Below are 15,993 nucleotides of genomic sequence, written 5' to 3' on the forward strand. Positions count from 1 at the left end.
ACCTCGTTAGCGCGTGACGTACAGAGCCCGGGAGTCGGCGCGAGCATCAGTCACCATGATTTGGTAATTCAGTCAAGCTTTCACCTGATGCATGCTAGGAGTGCACGAGGTTTCGACCACACTCCAGTCATTTGGTTTTGGGATTGTGTAGTTAAATCATTCAAGTAGGCTTCCACCTTCTTCAGTGCCCTTTGAGGACGAGCATCTGCACCAAAAGCAGCGACAATGCCGCCCAAATAAGTAGATTGGGCGAACTTATCTTTAGCTCAATCGAATAGCTCACTCACGGGGCCGGTCTACCAGCGGTGGCACCAGTACTGGTTGCGTTGACAATACTGTAGTTTGCACTTGTCGTCCAGAACATGCCATTCCCATCGATCGTTGCCTCCCCAGATAGCTCTAAGACGCTTCAGGATCTGTCAGAATTCGTGCTACAGCCGCTTTCCGGGAGACTCGCAAAGATTGTCCAGGTTGACCAAGCATGATGCCCGCATAGGGGTAGCTGAAAGGAGCTACCGTGAAATTGACATAGGGATGCGCAATCATGTGAATGTCGTCCGAAGAAACTCCTGTCCTGTTAATCGGGTTACTACACTGGCATGATCTCAGCAGATTCCAGCGCACAATACTAACGTATATATTGCCCCTGGCATCCTGGTAACTGCACAGCATCAGCGACGCATCAGAACCCATCCGTGACTTGCACTAGTGATACATTGTAGGGAGGGTTGGCATATGTCGGAACGGAGAAGGTTACATTTAAAGTCGCATTTTGGGTAGTGTCAATCTATCAATCAACGCTGGTATCCTTGTCAACCTGCCTGAGACAACGTCTTTGACCCATAGTACATAGAATCGAGGTCGTCTGGTTGGATGCTGTCGATGCCACAAACAGCAACGTTCGGGACACTTGTTGACATGATGATTGGCGGAGCCCCTTGTTAGAGTGTGAAAGCATAAACAACAGTTATTATATGCAGCGCCTTCGATACATGCACGGGGATGGAGTGGAGAGAAACGGGACCCCAATACCCCGCTCCGGGTGAGATCTCCAGCCATCTGCAGGCACGATCACGGAAGCAAATTGCTCGCCGCAGATTGATTAAAATGCTCCTAGAGCATTAGGCTTTTTTTGCTCCCTGACGTGGCTAATAAAGGAATCTCCGATCTATCATCACACGTGACCGGATCTGACCCTCGCCGCTTCGGCCGACAATATAGCTAAGCGATGTTCCGCTCGGAGTACCACAGGCGAACTCAGTGGAGAAGGTATAACGGTATATAAGTGAGATCTGTCCTCCACATCTTCCCATCTTCGTCGCCCAACATGCTTCACCACCTTCTTACTCTACTGACTTGTCTATCAACCACCATCGCCTTGCCAGCGAAGCACCTTCCCGTTCGGCAGTCCACAGACTCCTTTCGTGACATTGCGTATTACGCCTACTTCCAGGATGCGAATCATCAACCGTATAATATTTTGCCCATCATAGAGAACCCATCTCACATCACTCACCTCAATCTTTTCTCTGTCGATCTCCGGACAAGCGGCCCAAACCTCACGATCGGAGGCGTTGCACCGACCGATTCATCCTTTCTAGGTGATCTATGGGGTGAAGTAAAACAGGTGCAGCAAGCGGGTGTGAAAGTTCTCGCTTCGATTGGCGCATATCAGGCCGAGTGTTGGATCCTTCTACAGGACGATTTCAACACTTGGTATCCCATTCTTTTGGACTTTCTTCAAAGATACGAGCTGGATGGAGTGGATCTGGACATCGAGCCAAATGCCCAAGGTCAGACCCCGAACGGGATTGCAGCCCCTCTTCAACTCATCCAAGCTCTACGTAATGACATGGCTGCGGACTTCATCATCAGCATGGCGCCCGTGGCCGCAGATCTGACGGCCAATCCCCCCGAATATTCTGGATTCGATTACAAGCAGCTTGACAATGCCGCGGTAGGCCCGGACGGCCAACATCAGATCGACTTCTTCAATGGTCAATTCTACAATGGATGGGGAGACTGCAGCGACGCCTCGACTTATGATTCTATCATCCTGAACGGTTACTCCCCTGACAGAGTCATCTTTGGCGTTCTCGCAGACAGTGAAGATGGAAACGGGTTCTGCTCCATCTCAACACTGACGACAACAATAAAGACCATACGTACGACGTATCCGACGATGGGAGGAGCAGGTGAGTTGACACTTTCGGAGACTTGTCAGTCCGCTGATCCAATCCTAGATGGCTACGAGCTGGTGCGTGCCGGACAAGATGATGATCTTCAAAATTGGCAATGGTTCCAAGGCATTTACAATGCCAGCACGACGGCTCTATTAGCGTTATGACATGCCGTGGCTGTTCTAGCATGCATTCAGTAACGAGTATTGGTGCAGATCGAACCTCCGCGTCTGACTACTACGAGATTGCTGATCATGCAAGACCTTCTGATCTCGTTCAATGGCATGAGGCAGCAGAACTCGACCATAAGCTCAGCACCTTAACCAGTGTTCTCGATTAACGATGCTCCTCTCTCCTGGCTTTAAAATGCGACCGACACACACAACGGGAAAAGCTCAGATCTCTCGGCGGTCGCCAGGCAGTGTTTGCATGCTGCATGCAGGCAGTCACGATAAATTAAAACAACCCGCTCTCTGACCCATCTTGTTGAAGATCTTTCACTGATACTGGCCCTGTCCAGCGCCAAAGTGCCCGCCTTCAGCGAGCACGAGCCTTGGGCAGCCATAGTCGCCTTCGCAGCCCAAGCCAGTTACCGTGTTGCCCCACCAGGTGGGGAATGCCAAAGTGCCACTCTTGGGAATCTCCAATGCGAAGAAAATAAACAATCCGCAAAGAGCGATACCGCAGGAGAACGCGGCAGAGATGACATAGTTCCACTATCATACTGTCAGCTATTGCGATCATCCGCAGTTGTCACCCACCTTGGCCCAGAATGCTAGGTAGTGCTTTCGAATATATTGGAAGGACAGCAAGTTGACGTAAAGGTTACCCAAATTGAAAGCCAAATTGTATGGCGCACCGTAGCCGACGGGGCCGGTGATGAGCATGACAGGGTGGAAGTTTCGGATCCATTTCTTCTTTGGGAAAGCCTTCAAGAGACCCCAGTAGATCAGTACGAGGACCAGACCGAGGGGGAAACCGAGCAGCATCATGTTGTATCGTTGGCCGGGGCCGAAAAGTTTTTTGGGACCAATGACTCCCCAGAAGATGGTGGCGGTAAAGAAACTCGTTTGGTACGGGCAAGTGAATCGGAAAGCCGCGTCAGGGGTGCATACGTCTCGTAGTCCCATGATAAAGTTGAATTCGAGCGCTGAAACAACCGAGAAGATGAAAGTAGCGACAATCTGGGCCATGAAAGTGACTCGAGGTGGAATCTTCTGATAGTGAGCCAATTTCAAATCGTTGGCAAAGCTAAGAGCTTGCCACGAAGAGAGGTATGCCCAACACTTGAAGTACATGAGACCGTTGGGATGACCGGCATTAATCAGTCCCCCAAGGATGTCACCGATGATATTGAGCGCGACCGAAATACCAGTGACGGCTTGAATGACTCCGATGGGAATAATGAAGACCACCGGAATCAAAATACCGTAGAAGAGAGCGCCCACAGACGCGTGGGTGGGATACGCGGCGACTGCGGCAATGCCAAAGAAGAAGGGGACGATGAGCAGTACGACATACCACCAATCTGGCGCATCTCTATAGGCCTGCATCAGTCGGAAATGCACATCCTCTTCGAGTTCCTCCTCTTGTCCCTTTTTGAAAACATTTCGGTAAATCCCCTTCAGTCCAGTCTTGATGGTGGAGGAGTGGAACATCCACACATAGGTAAAGCACGCCGTGTATTGAGCAAAGGCGAAAATGTTGTAGACGATATATCCAGCAGAGAACCAGGGCTGCGAGTAGTCTTGATATAGCTCCTCATTCAGCGCGCCATCGCTGTCCAATACCCGTGTCGCATTGTACCGGTTTCCGGTGTCATCGAAAGGCCCGTTCGAGTTGATAGGGAGATATCCGGTGTTCCACGCGTTCGAGAACCAAACTCCAATGATCATAAGCGCGGCAACGACGATACCGATGCACTGATTCACGACGGCAAAGGTTGGCAAATACAAACCTGAACCTCCAAATATATTCCAGTCGAAGGTCGGCCAGGGGTTCAGGCCTAGACCTCCCTGGATACCGCAGATGGCATCGAGCGTAACGTTGTTTGGCGCAATCCATGTCATCCACGAGAAGATCGAAAGGGCGCCGAAAATATAGCCAGGGAAGAGCCAATAGCAGAACATTCCGGCTGTCCCGACAAGGAAGATCTTCTCTCTAGAGGCTCTGTAAAGTCGTTTAAAAGGTCCTTGGACGGGCTCATTGCTACCCTCGTGGAAGGCCTTGATCAGGGCGATTGTACTCAGCGACGAAGGCCAGATGGCGATGGATGGCCACACGAGGAATCTTCGCAGAATTCCAGCCATTCCGTAGCCAAAGAGGTTGACCGCGAGCGAAATGCAGATCTGGTAACCTGGTCGCTTCGCAAAGGGCATGTTGAAGTACTGCGGCATGGCTTGCACCGGGATGATATAGAACGTGTAAGGCGCCCCGAACGAGACGTTTGCCCTGCAGGGAACTGTTCAGCTGGTACTCTGGCAGGTCCTTTGCGGCGCTCACATGATGGTGATGAGCATGTGTTCCTTACGGTTAAAAGGACCAGGGTTGAGGGAAATTTCAGAGCCGAAAACGCTGACCCGCCAGTCTGGTAGTACCCGAGCGAAGAAGCAGCCAATGGGGTCTGACTCATTCAGCACATACTTCACTGAAAGACTCACAGGCCACCAGCTGCGCCACGTTGACTCCAATGCTGATACCTGGGTATCGGAAAGCGAACAGGGTGTCGATGAAAGTACCAAACACCGAAAAGACGATCCCCATAGACCAGGCTCTCACCGTAGAGCAAGGCAGGTCAGGGTCGTCAACGGGATCCACATTTGCCCGGACTTCCGGATATGGAGAGTTCTCCGTGGCAAGAATTGCCTCGAGTTTCATGGCGTAGATGAGGTCCGCATGCTTGTCTGGAGAGGCTACTATGGAGGGGTCCGCGATGAAAGTTTCCATCTTGTCATACATTTCGTAAGAGAAGTTCGGGTCTCCCTTGTGCATCTGGACCAGCTCGGTGATGATGCGGACAGTGCGCTCGAGAGTAAGGGAGCCGACTTGCTCCTCGAGCTCCAAAATTTCATTCGCATTGGTGCCGAGCTCCATACGTCTGCAAAGATGAGCGCTTGATAAGGACCAGCATTACTCACACAACCGGCTCATCCCCAAGATGTTCAGCGGATGTGATTTGGATGTCATCATCACCGTATCCAACCTTCTCATCCTTGATATCGTCGCCATACGAAACCTCAGTAGCCATGGCAGGTCGAGTTGGGTGGGACATTTTCGGTGCGGTATGGGAAAAAGAAAGGTACGCTGAACTTGAATATAAGATTACCCCGCAGACCAGAATAGAACCACAAATCCGGGTGTTTCGCCGTTGGCTAAGGATTGGGCTGATAGCGCGATAGGCCCCATGGCAGAAAGGCTGAGGGTATCCCGGGATTCTACCTCGGTACCCCGCAGAATCGGCTGATTCTCGGCGATTGAGGGCTGGCTTCGCGCTACCGACGGAGCTCCGTTATCGGGCATCAGGGCGTGTCCCAGGCGTAATGTTGACCCGTGTTCGGCAAAGCACTTGGCTTCCCATCCCTCATTAGCCGATAAGCGATCCCCAGTCTTTCACGAGGCTGCGCTACCGATAAAGAAATGGGCATCCGCGCATCCACTGTCGGCGACGAGACTCCATGGCCTGCTGAGGTGCCTGATAGGCAGGACAGGCCGCATCCACAAGAGTCATTCTCTGAGACGAGTAAGTTACCAAGTCCGCCAGGACATTGACTAATCGACCAGTTATCAGCCCAGAGTCGTTCTTCGGCGATCTTCGCTCACTATTTGTGCAGACGGTGCTGCTTACTCAATTGCAACAATTGCGCAAGCAAGGTAGTTACCATGCATTCAATTTGCAGTGGAATACCAAATATGACATCAGGAAGTTGCATGGCGCTAAATGTCCGGTGAGGCGAATGTAGCGCCAATCCTGACACCTAGATCCTGGGCAGTCCCCCAACGCTCTACTGGGACTCAGACGTAGGAAAGTGGATAGAAGCAGCATGCTACTTCCTGTCGACTGCAGATGGAAAGACCTCCCCGCTCGCGTCGGAATTTGACGCAGCCATTGAGGAATTAGTTGCAATGATAATCAAGGCTCAACAAGCGGATGGCTATCTCGGAACGTATTTCACCGTTGTGGATCCAAAGGGGCGTCTGAAGAATTTGAGGGATATGCACGAAATGTGTAAGATTCATGCGCATGGCCCAGCTGAAGAGCAGACTGTTGCGGTCATCTCGTCGAGGCTGCGTTGGCTCATCATCATTACACCGGTAGAGCTGATTTCCTTAACGCCATGATCCGCTACGTTGATCTCCTCTCCGCAACATTCGGACCCGGGAAGCGACAGAGGCATGGCTATCCTGGCCATCCCGAGCTGGAACTGGCTGTTCTTCGCCTCTACAGTCGCACAAAGAATCCCAAGCATTACGCCTTTGCCAAGTTCATGCTGGAGGCCCGAGGCACCAGCGAGTCTGATTTGGGTGACAAGACATTCTTCGTCTGGGAAGCGGAGCAACGCAGAGACACTTACTTCCATCGGACCATGAGTGACATCCGAGATGGTCGGTACCACCAATGGCACGCTCCGTTGCATGACCAAACCGCGATCCTCGGTCACGCAGTCCGGGCGATGTACCTGTTGACTGCGGCGGCGGACATGGAGGGAGATCTGCATAACGATGCCAAACGTCTGTGGACCGACGCAGTGGACAACAAAATGTACGTGACTGGAGGCATAGGCAGTGTTCCCGAGATTGAAGGATTCTCCGAGATTCCCCATTTTCTCCCCAACAGTACGGCGGAGGGGGGCTGTTATGCCGAGACATGTGCCAGCATAGCCTGTATGATGGTGTCGGAACGGCTGCTCAGTCACAGATTGGATGGAAAGGTCCGCGATGTCATGGAGCGGTGTCTTTACAATACAGTCATTGGCGGAGCAAGCCTGGACGGCAAGACATTCTACTATGCCAATCCGCTGGCCACATCAGGCGATGAGGTCGCGGACCGCTCCGAATGGTTTGATGTGTGCTGCTGCCCACCAAATCTTTGCCGGACTGTTGGTCTGATTGGCGGCTACGCATGGTCCGTCGAGCCGTTCACCGATGAAAAACGAGTGATCCATCTAAATGTCTACCTATACCTTTCGGCTACCCGAAGCATTCCACTGCCTGATGGAAGCGTAGCTACAGTGGAAATGAAGAGCGAGATGCCCTGGTCAAGCAAAACAACACTACGGTTCCACGCCCCAGAGGGGTGGTCGTGGCGTGTGAATTTGCCCAGGCCAGGGTACGCCTCTCGGTTCTCAATCGACGGACAAAGGCATTCATCTGAAGGAGATGGCAGCAGCTTCGTCAACCTGATATTGGACCACTCTGCCCAGACAGAGGTTCATTACGACATGCCTATCCGAGTGCTGAGCCCTCACCCTTCCACTCATCAAGACACTGTGACAGTCACCCGGGGACCGATCGTTTATTCTGCCGAAGCCTTCGACAATGCCGCGTTGGATCGATTGTCTCCTCACTTTGACACTGTAGGGCTGCTGGAGTCGGCCAGTTTTACCGAGGCGCGCATCCGTATCGGACGGATGACAGTAATCGCCTTGGATACACGTGACGCCTTCCAGGTCAAGCGTCAGGGGAAGGATGACATCGGTTCTACTAAGGTAGTGAATGGCTCAGCACAGACGTTGGAGAAGGCAGATAGCCCTCTCAGACTGATCCCTTTCTTTGCTCGCTGCAATAGGCAGAAAGATGAACGGATTCGGACGAGTTTCATACGAGTGCCACGGGACAGCGTGTAATTTCTACGTCAAAAATGTATGAAAAAATGCTCCCGTTCAACTTCATGTTTTCCACTTCTCTCCTACCATACCTTCTTCCGTCCACGATCCCTCTCAAGATGCAACGACGCAGAGCAGCACTTTTCGGCGCTACTTCCCGAATCGGCCCGGCCATCGTCTCTGCTTTCAGCGAGGACACTTCGGCCGATGCATGGCATCTGTATCTGATTATCAGACCGTCGTCCAAAGCACCAAAACTTCCTGAAAATTCACGCAACATTTCTGTACACACCCTTCCGGCCGATGAATCCTCAACCCAGGAATTGGCCGATGTCTTTGAAAAGTTGGACTGCTCGGTCGTTATCTCCTCCCTCAATGCCGGTCTTGCAGACCTGCACAAGAGCATTGCAGAAGCTTGCGTAGCCGCTGGCGTCTCTCGCTTCATCCCGGCTGATTATGGCTCAATCAGGTCAGATGACCCATGGGCGCTGGATCTCATGGTCAACTTCCGCAACAAGGCATTTGTACGGTGGCGTTGTCAACGACTTGCCGACCAGCATCCATCTTTCTCGTGGACTAGCCTGGCGACGGGTCATTTCTTCGACTACGGACTTCACACCGAGTTGCTTGGATACGATTTGAAAAAAGGCACTGCCCAGATATTCGACGGTGGAGATTTGCCCTTCAGCGCCAGTACGACCGCTCAGATAGGTCGAGCCGTGGTCAAGGTCTTGTCGCATGAGAAGGAGACAGCAAACAAGATGTTGCTCATTCAAAGTTTCTGTGTGACCCAGAATGAAGTCGCTGCCGAGATCGAGAGAGCTACCGGAAAACCCTTGCAGCGCATCCAGGTGGATGGGAATACATATCTGTTAGAGAATGCGGCTAAGGCGGAGAAGGGCGATGCAGCGGCGCTTGAAGAGGCCGTAGCAGTATGTGGCATATTGCGCTCCAATTGGCAGGGCAGGCCAGAATATGGTAATACCTTGCTGGAGCTGGACGAGGAGGACATGCGCGAGGTCGTCCGTAAGGAGATCGGAAGTACCTAGACGGAACGCCACGTGATTCTGCCCAATGCTATTTTAAGCCCTCCTACTATTCGAGGGGATCTCGTTTATTTCATGCCAGTTCGTTCCGACCTCTTCATCCATATTGACGATGTCGGAAAACGAGTTTGACAACTCGCGCTTGGCAGATTCAACAAGCGCTGCTGTGAACATTCCTGAGTTTCGTACCGCTGGAGACGACAAAATCCTTCAGGACAAGGGGTTTGACGGAGCATTCCTCACCATCTCTTCCGTGCCGAGATCTACTCTTCCTGAGTATACCTTATACAAGCGGCGGTTCATTGCTTTGGCTCAGCTGTCGTTGCTCAACATCATCGTATCGTGGTGCTGGCTCACCTTTAGTGCATCATCCACTACTACTGCCCAGTATTTCGGTACCAGCGAATCCAACGTGAACTGGCTGTCAACGGGATTTCTATTCGCCTTCGTCGCAGCAAGCCCGGCAACATTATGGACGCTTAACCGAGGTCCTAAGCCTGCCATGTTGACTGCAAGCGTCTTACTAATTGTGGGAGTATGGATCCGATACGGCGCTGCGCGTCTTGGCCAAAGGGATTCCTCCGCTTTCGGTTTGCTCGTCTTTGGACAAGTAATCATCGGATTGGCCCAACCATTTGTGCTGATCGCACCGACGAGATTCAGTCACCTGTGGTTCTCCGAAAAGGGCAGGATAACGGCAACAGCTGTCGCCAGTCTAGCTAACCCTCTCGGAGGAGCCGTGCGTTGTCAGATCTGGGATACGGCTAACGCGATTAGTTGGCCCAGCTGATTGGACCCCTCATCTTGACAGACCCAAGCAAGACCCCTCAGCTAGTACTTTACGTGGCGATCATTGTGAGTCGTCAGTGGTACCTTGCTGAGTCTAGACGTCGGCTATCTGCAGTCTGACTATCTGGGTTCCAGCGGCTCCTCCGACACCCCCCTCTGCTTCATCCATCATACAGTCGGATCCCTTAACCTTGACCGCGGTGAAGACCACGTTGCGAAACTCATCTTTCCACCTGCTGGTATGGGCATTCATGGTCTACGTGTCAGCCTTCAACGCCACTTCCTCACTGTTGAACCAGATTCTCGAGCCGTACGGATACACGGAAAACGAGGCAGGAATCGATGGTGCGGTGCTCATCGCTGTAGGCTTGGTTTCCTCCGCCATTGCCTCACCCGTCATTGATCGATTCCCTCGACTGCGCCTTCCCGTCATCAAGATTTGCGTCTTTCTCATAGGTAGCATGTACCTCGCTCTCATCTTCGTTCCTGCAACTCGGACAATGGCAGCGCCATACGCCGTATCAGCCATTATTGGATCGGCATCGTTCATCATTCTCCCTCTGGCTCTTGAAATGATGGTGGACGCTTGCCATCCTATCGGACCAGAACTAAGCAGCACAATAGCCTGGGCTGTTAGTCAACTTGGCGGAGGGATTTTCATCGTTGTCATGAACGCGTTGAAAGCGGGTCCCAACGCGTCGCCGCCGTACACCATGAGATATGCTTTAGTGTTTCAAGCCGCAATCGCGTGGGTCGTGCTTCCACTTCCGATGATGCTCGGCGTCCCTAGATTCAAAATAGTGTAGAGACTTTTGTATGCATGGTTGTAAGATCTGCCGGATCTTCGGGGAACGAAGGCTTGCAGAGTTGTGCGGTTCAAGTGAGGCCAACTCATTCCCTATGGGTCATCCAAGCTGTGGGGTGGTGATCAGGACCCTTTCGTCCCAGAGCATCTGCTCGGTTTCCAACTTCGATAATGACTGGACACTTGCCACAGCTACGCCTAGCTCACTGTCGCCCTGACCTGAGTTGGGGTCAAACCCGCTTGCTAGCTTGTGCAGCACTGACCGAAGTAAAGAAACCACTTGCCCTTGAATCGCACGAGCCGTTCGCTGAAAACTACCTGATCAACCTGTCCTTCTTCCTCATTCTGCTGATCCGGTAGCAATATTGACAGCAGTTGGATTATAAACATAGGCGGACTCCCAATCATGTGATGGCTCGGGGGTCAGGATGGGATTGCCAGAGTACGGAAATACGGGAGGGATATAGTTCTGGTCACCGAGTGTGGTATTCGGTCGTATTACGAATGGCAAATCCGAGCTCGAGCGGGAATTGACAGCACCGATGGAAGAAACGCAGAATATTGCTGCGAAGAAAGTAGTATACAGCATTTGAATACGCATGACTGAAGATCTGGGTGGTCGGGATGAGATCGCGGCACTCTCTATGTGTAAGCGGGGAGACCTCGGTAACGGGCTATCAGGGCCCCAACATACTTCAGATCAGAGTGGTATCGGCCCCGCGGGGCAAATGTCTTGGCTGTCGTCATACCTAGCAATCTTTCTCAATGATATGAACATGCATGCAGGAGGTGCTAGATCCCGTCAGCGACGCATGAGCGTCGCCACTGACTCGCAATTCTCTCTGTCCAGTAGCCCGTCGATCACTGCGATTCTGAAGCTACGTGTCAAGGTCATCCCTTTCGGGATCTCGACCCGGTCCTTCCAGGCTACCGCCGAGCCCAAGCCTGGATAAGCTTGCTCTCTTACGATCCATGGATCTTTCGAGCTCGTGGAGTCGCCAGCGATGAGGACCAGAGTGGCATCGCCGCACGCGCCTGGACGTCCCTGAAAGCGAGCGGACCATGCGATCCAGGAGCTGGTCGAACCGTGGGCGGTCTCTTCCCCCTCGCCATCTGCCGAGAGGATCCTAATGTTTGAGCACCGTGGGAGTCGCCAGTTGAAGCCTCCATAGCCTGCGTTTACCCTCCCATTTGTTCCCGGGCTTCCAAGAGAGACGTCTCCACTGACGGCCTCCAGACGTGTCTCGAACAACAACTCCCAGCCGTGGAACCCTCTCAGCTCCTCCCACTCCAAGCGTCTATGTTCACGAAGCCGAAGAGAATCCCCTGGATCCCTCCAAGCCAGGGTCTGAAGCAGCTTAGACCCCTCGCGATAGGACGACTCGAGTTCTTGTCGTCCGTGGTTGTTCAACATGACATACCCTTTGCCATGGACGTAGGTACCTCCTCCCCAGAAGCTAACACCATCCACATCTGGCACGGCAAAACTGACCCCAAGATGCCAGTCGTGGTCAGATGGCCGAGTTGCAGTGACCTCCACTCCACCAATTGAGGTGACAGGGTGAAGATAGGGTCGAGCCGATGAGGAGGGAGGTGTTCCTTTGCCATCCTGTATTTGGAATATAATTCGGTCTCCGAGGCTCGCCTCAAAAACTGGCTTGTCGGTATGGCTGAAAGCCCAAGGCGTACCCACGGTAGACAGTAGACTGTCGGCATCAGCGGCTTTGCGGATCCACTCCTCGACCCTTTCAATGACAGGATAGCTCTCATCAGCTGCGCCATGGACCGTGACGTATCGTCTCTCGATGTGATGGGGCTCTCCTGACAGACGAATGGCATCCAGGACTCGCATGTATGCACCTGAAGATATGAGGGGCGATAACAACGGGGTGCCCTTTTCCAGGTGATCCAAAAGGTTTTCCGTTAGGTCGGTCCTTCCAAATTTGCTCAAGTGACCGGTGCCGTCGAGGGTCAATTGGACATCGTCGGTGGTATACTCGAACACGGCAGTTCCGCGCTCGCCTACCACCTCGATCACTGGAGAGACCTGCTCACTCGCACACAAAGTGAGACCAGCGGTGATGATAGGTCCCTGTCTCAACGTGATTCGTATCGATATCGTGTCGTCCGAATCTACAGGATTCGCTCTATAGCCTTCGACCTGGACATCTAAGACATCATCGACTCTTCGGGCACCAGCTATACGCAAGCCAGTCACGACAGCATGGGAAAGTGCGTTGGTAGCAACACCGTCCATGACCCAAACGTTGTCCAAGCTTCGCTTGCCCACCCAAGGCGAGCGATTCCAATAGGCTTTCTTCCTCAACCACAGCCCCATGGCTCGTACAGCTTTGATATGACCGATTTTCATCTCGTCCGCGTCAAATGCCTCAAGAGCGGTCGACCCAAGACTCTGGAACCCGACTTGAACCGCAAGACCTGTTTCACGTTGAACGCAAAGCAGATGCTCGAAGTCGGCCATGCAGGCGAACGGTGGCTTCTCCAGATAGACATTTGCGCCGGCTAGCAAAGCCTCCTTGGCGATGAGAGCGTGGATGTGGATGGGAGTGGATACAATGACAATGTTCGGGACACCCACGCTCTCTACGGCTTCGGTCAAGGTGTTGAATAACGGCGCATCCTGAGGGATGTCTTGGCTGCCAGCGTCAGACTGCCTTTTGACAGCTGGATCGACCAAAGCTATGAGCTGACAGCGTCCAGCGGCATTGAGACGACGTTGATTGGCAAGATGCCACGAACCGAAGCCGGCAGCTCCTACCAGAATTACGGAAGCGACCATGATGTTGTACAGGAGTAGTGAGCAACAGTCGCTCGGTCTTATGATATTCCAGGGGCCCGGAGATCCCGGCACGAGCGGGCCGGTATCGGATTGTGACGTGGCAATGTATGTCTTTCATGTTCCTGACAAAAAGCCGAATGCGGTTGTCTGCATATATCCGAAAACTGTCAATAGTGAAAAAAGCTCATCAGCCCATTCAACTGTGCATATAGTTGTTGATCTCACAGCGACATTGTAAGGTCTCGCTCAAGTTCCCACAACGATGGCGATTCAGGCGATGCATCCCTTTCTGGCTCCCCCTCCGAATGGAGGTCTTGCCTCGATGGGCGCATATGTGAGTCAGGCTCTTCCTCCTATCTCCACCCCTGCTGTCGACTCCAGATATTGTGCTGACGAGCTGCTCGTTGGTCAGGATGAGGGCGCCTCATTTGGAACATGGTGTGGAAAGTATTATCGTGCGTCTCATCGGCCATATGAACGCTGATAGGACAGAGGTCGGTGCGCCTCAGCCCACTGCCAGGCCAGAAGGCAGTCTCTTCGACTATCCACCAAAATCCGAGCAGCCGTTGTTCGACTTCCAATGCACAACCAAGTCTTCGATTTATATCGAAGGGGACGACCATTATGACCCTCCAATGATCTTGGTTGATACCAATATCACGCATGACATCGGTCAACCTTGTGAGGTCGTTCCCATAAATCAATCTGACGAGTTGTAGACCACAGCGACTGGTCCTCTAAAGTCCGCGTAGATGTTTGGGTCGACAATGATCACTACCTTGGGGGCGATGATTTCGTCATGAATACTCTGGGAAATCTCATCCCTTTCAACGTCTCGTCCTTGAAAGCCGGGTCGACTAAACACAATCTCACCTGCAAAGCCCAGGTCCATGGACAGGTCTATTACACTACCTCAACGCTGACATATCTGCCGCCAAATCCATACGGCGGGAACACGGTGAAAATCGATCGCAAAACTCAGGCATTGTTGGTCCGAAACGAAACGAGCGGGGACAAGGCTTGGCAGACTTTGATTCCTTTCGGATACTACGACGTAAATGGGTCGTTCCGCAACACGCTGACAGACAGAGCTATAACACCTCAACCAGCCTTCAGGTCTGTGGTAACAGCAGCAATTGTGGCGAAGACGTGAGCATGGTGCCGAGCTCCCAGACTGACAGGCAGGCAAGAAGCGACACTTTGAATCGGCTCCGAATGGCCAAGGATCTCGGCTTCAATCTTGTTCACACCGTTCCCCCTGGAGGATTTTACCCTTACACCTTTGATGCTGAAGCCACGGCTCAATTCGAGGAATACATCTCGACTGCCGAGTCGTTGGGTCTTTACATCCAGTACGACATGCGTAACTCGTTCAAAAACCTCTCTTCAGTTGCCTACCAGATCGACTACCTGCGCAATCGCTCAAACATCTTGCTGTGGTATTCCGGGGACGAGCCTGACGGTGCTGTGGGTGAGTTTGTGGGGAGCTGACACAGCTGATACAAGACCCCATCGATTCTACCAAGCTGGCTTACGAAACCATCTATACCCACGATGGATACCACCCAGTCTCGCTCGGTAAGGGAGGTGCCCAGAGTCCCACTGACCGTCTAGTACTCAATTGCGAGAATTACTTCTTTGAGGAGTACGCTCTACAAGGTAGTGATATCATCATGGTCGATCCGTATTCGATAGCTCTGAACGCCGCATGGTCCAAGACATATGTGAGTATGATGAGCGTGCCCGGCTGATCGGTGTGCGCAGAACACAATCGTGACTGAGAACTTTGGTGTATCTGGCTGTGACGGCTGCGTGGGTAACTTCTATGACATCTCCAACCGGGTCGAGGCCTCACGAGATCGAGCTCGTCTCCGAGGTCAGTGGAGGAATAAACCTACTTGGATTGTCCCGCAGTCGTTTGACGACGCCCAGCTCGTACGTCTTTTCCCAGAGATTCCCTTCATCTTACATGCTTCAGGAATTTTGGTACCGCGCGCCGTACGGCTCGGAGAATGCCTGTAACAATATCTTGGGCTGGAACCACGGAGCACAAGGGTCTGTTGCCTGGAATTCGCAGTACAGCACCCAAGAGCTCCTGCGAGTGAGTCAAGTGCTCGTGAGGCATGCTAATCTATAAAGAACTCGTCGGCGATTGCCCATCTCGTATTCAGTCAGCGTCGTTTCCTTCTCGAGGCGTACGAGACCCGTCGACAGATTCTCTCGGATCAACCTTATCCTGGCATGAACGGTATAGACATTGCTTCTTGGACCATAGAAGACATAAACGGCACTGGCAAGACCGAAAGATTGATCATGGCAGTCAATGCACAGTACGGACGCGGTGAGGAGTCGTGGACTTTTGGTCTGCAAGACTTTTTGGGTACTGTAAAAGAGGTTCTATACGGCAACGTGGCCAAGGGACCTAACGGGGAACCGGTCTTTATGTTGCCAAGGACTAGTGTGGCAGCGGTCATCCTGGAAGAGTGAAAACGGTCATACATTCTATAGCCTTTTATAATCGCCTGCAGATAACTCACGCACGCACACTAAG

The 15,993-nt window shown here is 52.5% G+C and overlaps 8 protein-coding genes across 8 annotated transcripts; 5 read left to right on the forward strand and 3 right to left on the reverse strand.

Annotated features, from left to right (window-relative positions):
* Positions 1–71: 71 nt before the first annotated feature.
* On the reverse strand, positions 72–1,092 carry BD324DRAFT_614122 (hypothetical protein). Its single transcript, XM_022014561.1, has 6 exons — positions 822–1,092; positions 705–787; positions 634–661; positions 458–594; positions 288–407; positions 72–254 (listed from the first exon to the last, which is right to left on the reverse strand). The coding sequence occupies exons 1-6, from the start codon at positions 918–920 to the stop codon at positions 182–184; spliced, it is 540 nt and encodes a 179-aa protein (XP_021873334.1). The 5' UTR covers positions 921–1,092; the 3' UTR covers positions 72–181.
* Positions 1,093–1,161: 69 nt separating this feature from the next.
* BD324DRAFT_614126 (glycoside hydrolase superfamily) lies at positions 1,162–2,391 on the forward strand. Its single transcript, XM_022014562.1, has 2 exons — positions 1,162–2,195; positions 2,244–2,391. Exons 1-2 carry the CDS (start codon positions 1,328–1,330, stop codon positions 2,345–2,347), a joined length of 972 nt encoding a protein of 323 aa, XP_021873335.1. The 5' UTR covers positions 1,162–1,327; the 3' UTR covers positions 2,348–2,391.
* Positions 2,392–2,677: 286 nt separating this feature from the next.
* BD324DRAFT_575442 (OPT oligopeptide transporter protein-domain-containing protein) lies at positions 2,678–5,273 on the reverse strand (the record flags this gene model as incomplete). The annotated part of the gene is made up of 4 exons (XM_022013127.1): positions 2,678–2,896; positions 2,942–4,631; positions 4,683–4,803; positions 4,841–5,273. The coding sequence occupies 4 exons, from the start codon at positions 5,271–5,273 to the stop codon at positions 2,678–2,680; spliced, it is 2,463 nt and encodes an 820-aa protein (XP_021873336.1).
* A 347-nt stretch (positions 5,274–5,620) lies between these two features.
* Positions 5,621–8,058, forward strand: BD324DRAFT_614130 (hypothetical protein). The gene is made up of 4 exons (XM_022014563.1): positions 5,621–5,919; positions 5,961–6,124; positions 6,159–6,405; positions 6,441–8,058. Exons 1-4 carry the CDS (start codon positions 5,817–5,819, stop codon positions 8,021–8,023), a joined length of 2,097 nt encoding a protein of 698 aa, XP_021873337.1. The 5' UTR covers positions 5,621–5,816; the 3' UTR covers positions 8,024–8,058.
* A 19-nt stretch (positions 8,059–8,077) lies between these two features.
* Positions 8,078–9,146, forward strand: BD324DRAFT_614131 (hypothetical protein). The gene has a single exon (XM_022014564.1). The coding sequence runs from the start codon at positions 8,122–8,124 to the stop codon at positions 9,049–9,051; it is 930 nt and encodes a 309-aa protein (XP_021873338.1). The 5' UTR covers positions 8,078–8,121; the 3' UTR covers positions 9,052–9,146.
* A 14-nt stretch (positions 9,147–9,160) lies between these two features.
* BD324DRAFT_575490 (major facilitator superfamily domain-containing protein) lies at positions 9,161–10,643 on the forward strand (the record flags this gene model as incomplete). The annotated part of the gene is made up of 3 exons (XM_022013129.1): positions 9,161–9,787; positions 9,826–9,903; positions 9,936–10,643. 3 exons carry the CDS (start codon positions 9,161–9,163, stop codon positions 10,641–10,643), a joined length of 1,413 nt encoding a protein of 470 aa, XP_021873339.1.
* Positions 10,644–11,417: 774 nt separating this feature from the next.
* BD324DRAFT_614141 (oxidoreductase family, NAD-binding Rossmann fold domain protein) lies at positions 11,418–13,877 on the reverse strand. Its single transcript, XM_022014565.1, has one exon. The coding sequence runs from the start codon at positions 13,440–13,442 to the stop codon at positions 11,445–11,447; it is 1,998 nt and encodes a 665-aa protein (XP_021873340.1). The 5' UTR covers positions 13,443–13,877; the 3' UTR covers positions 11,418–11,444.
* On the forward strand, positions 13,705–15,929 carry BD324DRAFT_648197 (hypothetical protein; the record flags this gene model as incomplete). The annotated part of the gene is made up of 10 exons (XM_022017803.1): positions 13,705–13,897; positions 13,935–14,123; positions 14,162–14,496; positions 14,532–14,591; positions 14,628–14,913; positions 14,949–15,020; positions 15,057–15,166; positions 15,207–15,377; positions 15,421–15,543; positions 15,582–15,929. The coding sequence occupies 10 exons, from the start codon at positions 13,705–13,707 to the stop codon at positions 15,927–15,929; spliced, it is 1,887 nt and encodes a 628-aa protein (XP_021873341.1).
* Between the last annotated feature and the right edge of the window lie 64 nt (positions 15,930–15,993).

The sequence above is a fragment of the Kockovaella imperatae genome (genome assembly GCF_002102565.1).
Source record: "Kockovaella imperatae strain NRRL Y-17943 chromosome Unknown BD324scaffold_2, whole genome shotgun sequence".
NCBI lineage: Eukaryota > Fungi > Basidiomycota > Tremellomycetes > Tremellales > Cuniculitremaceae > Kockovaella > Kockovaella imperatae.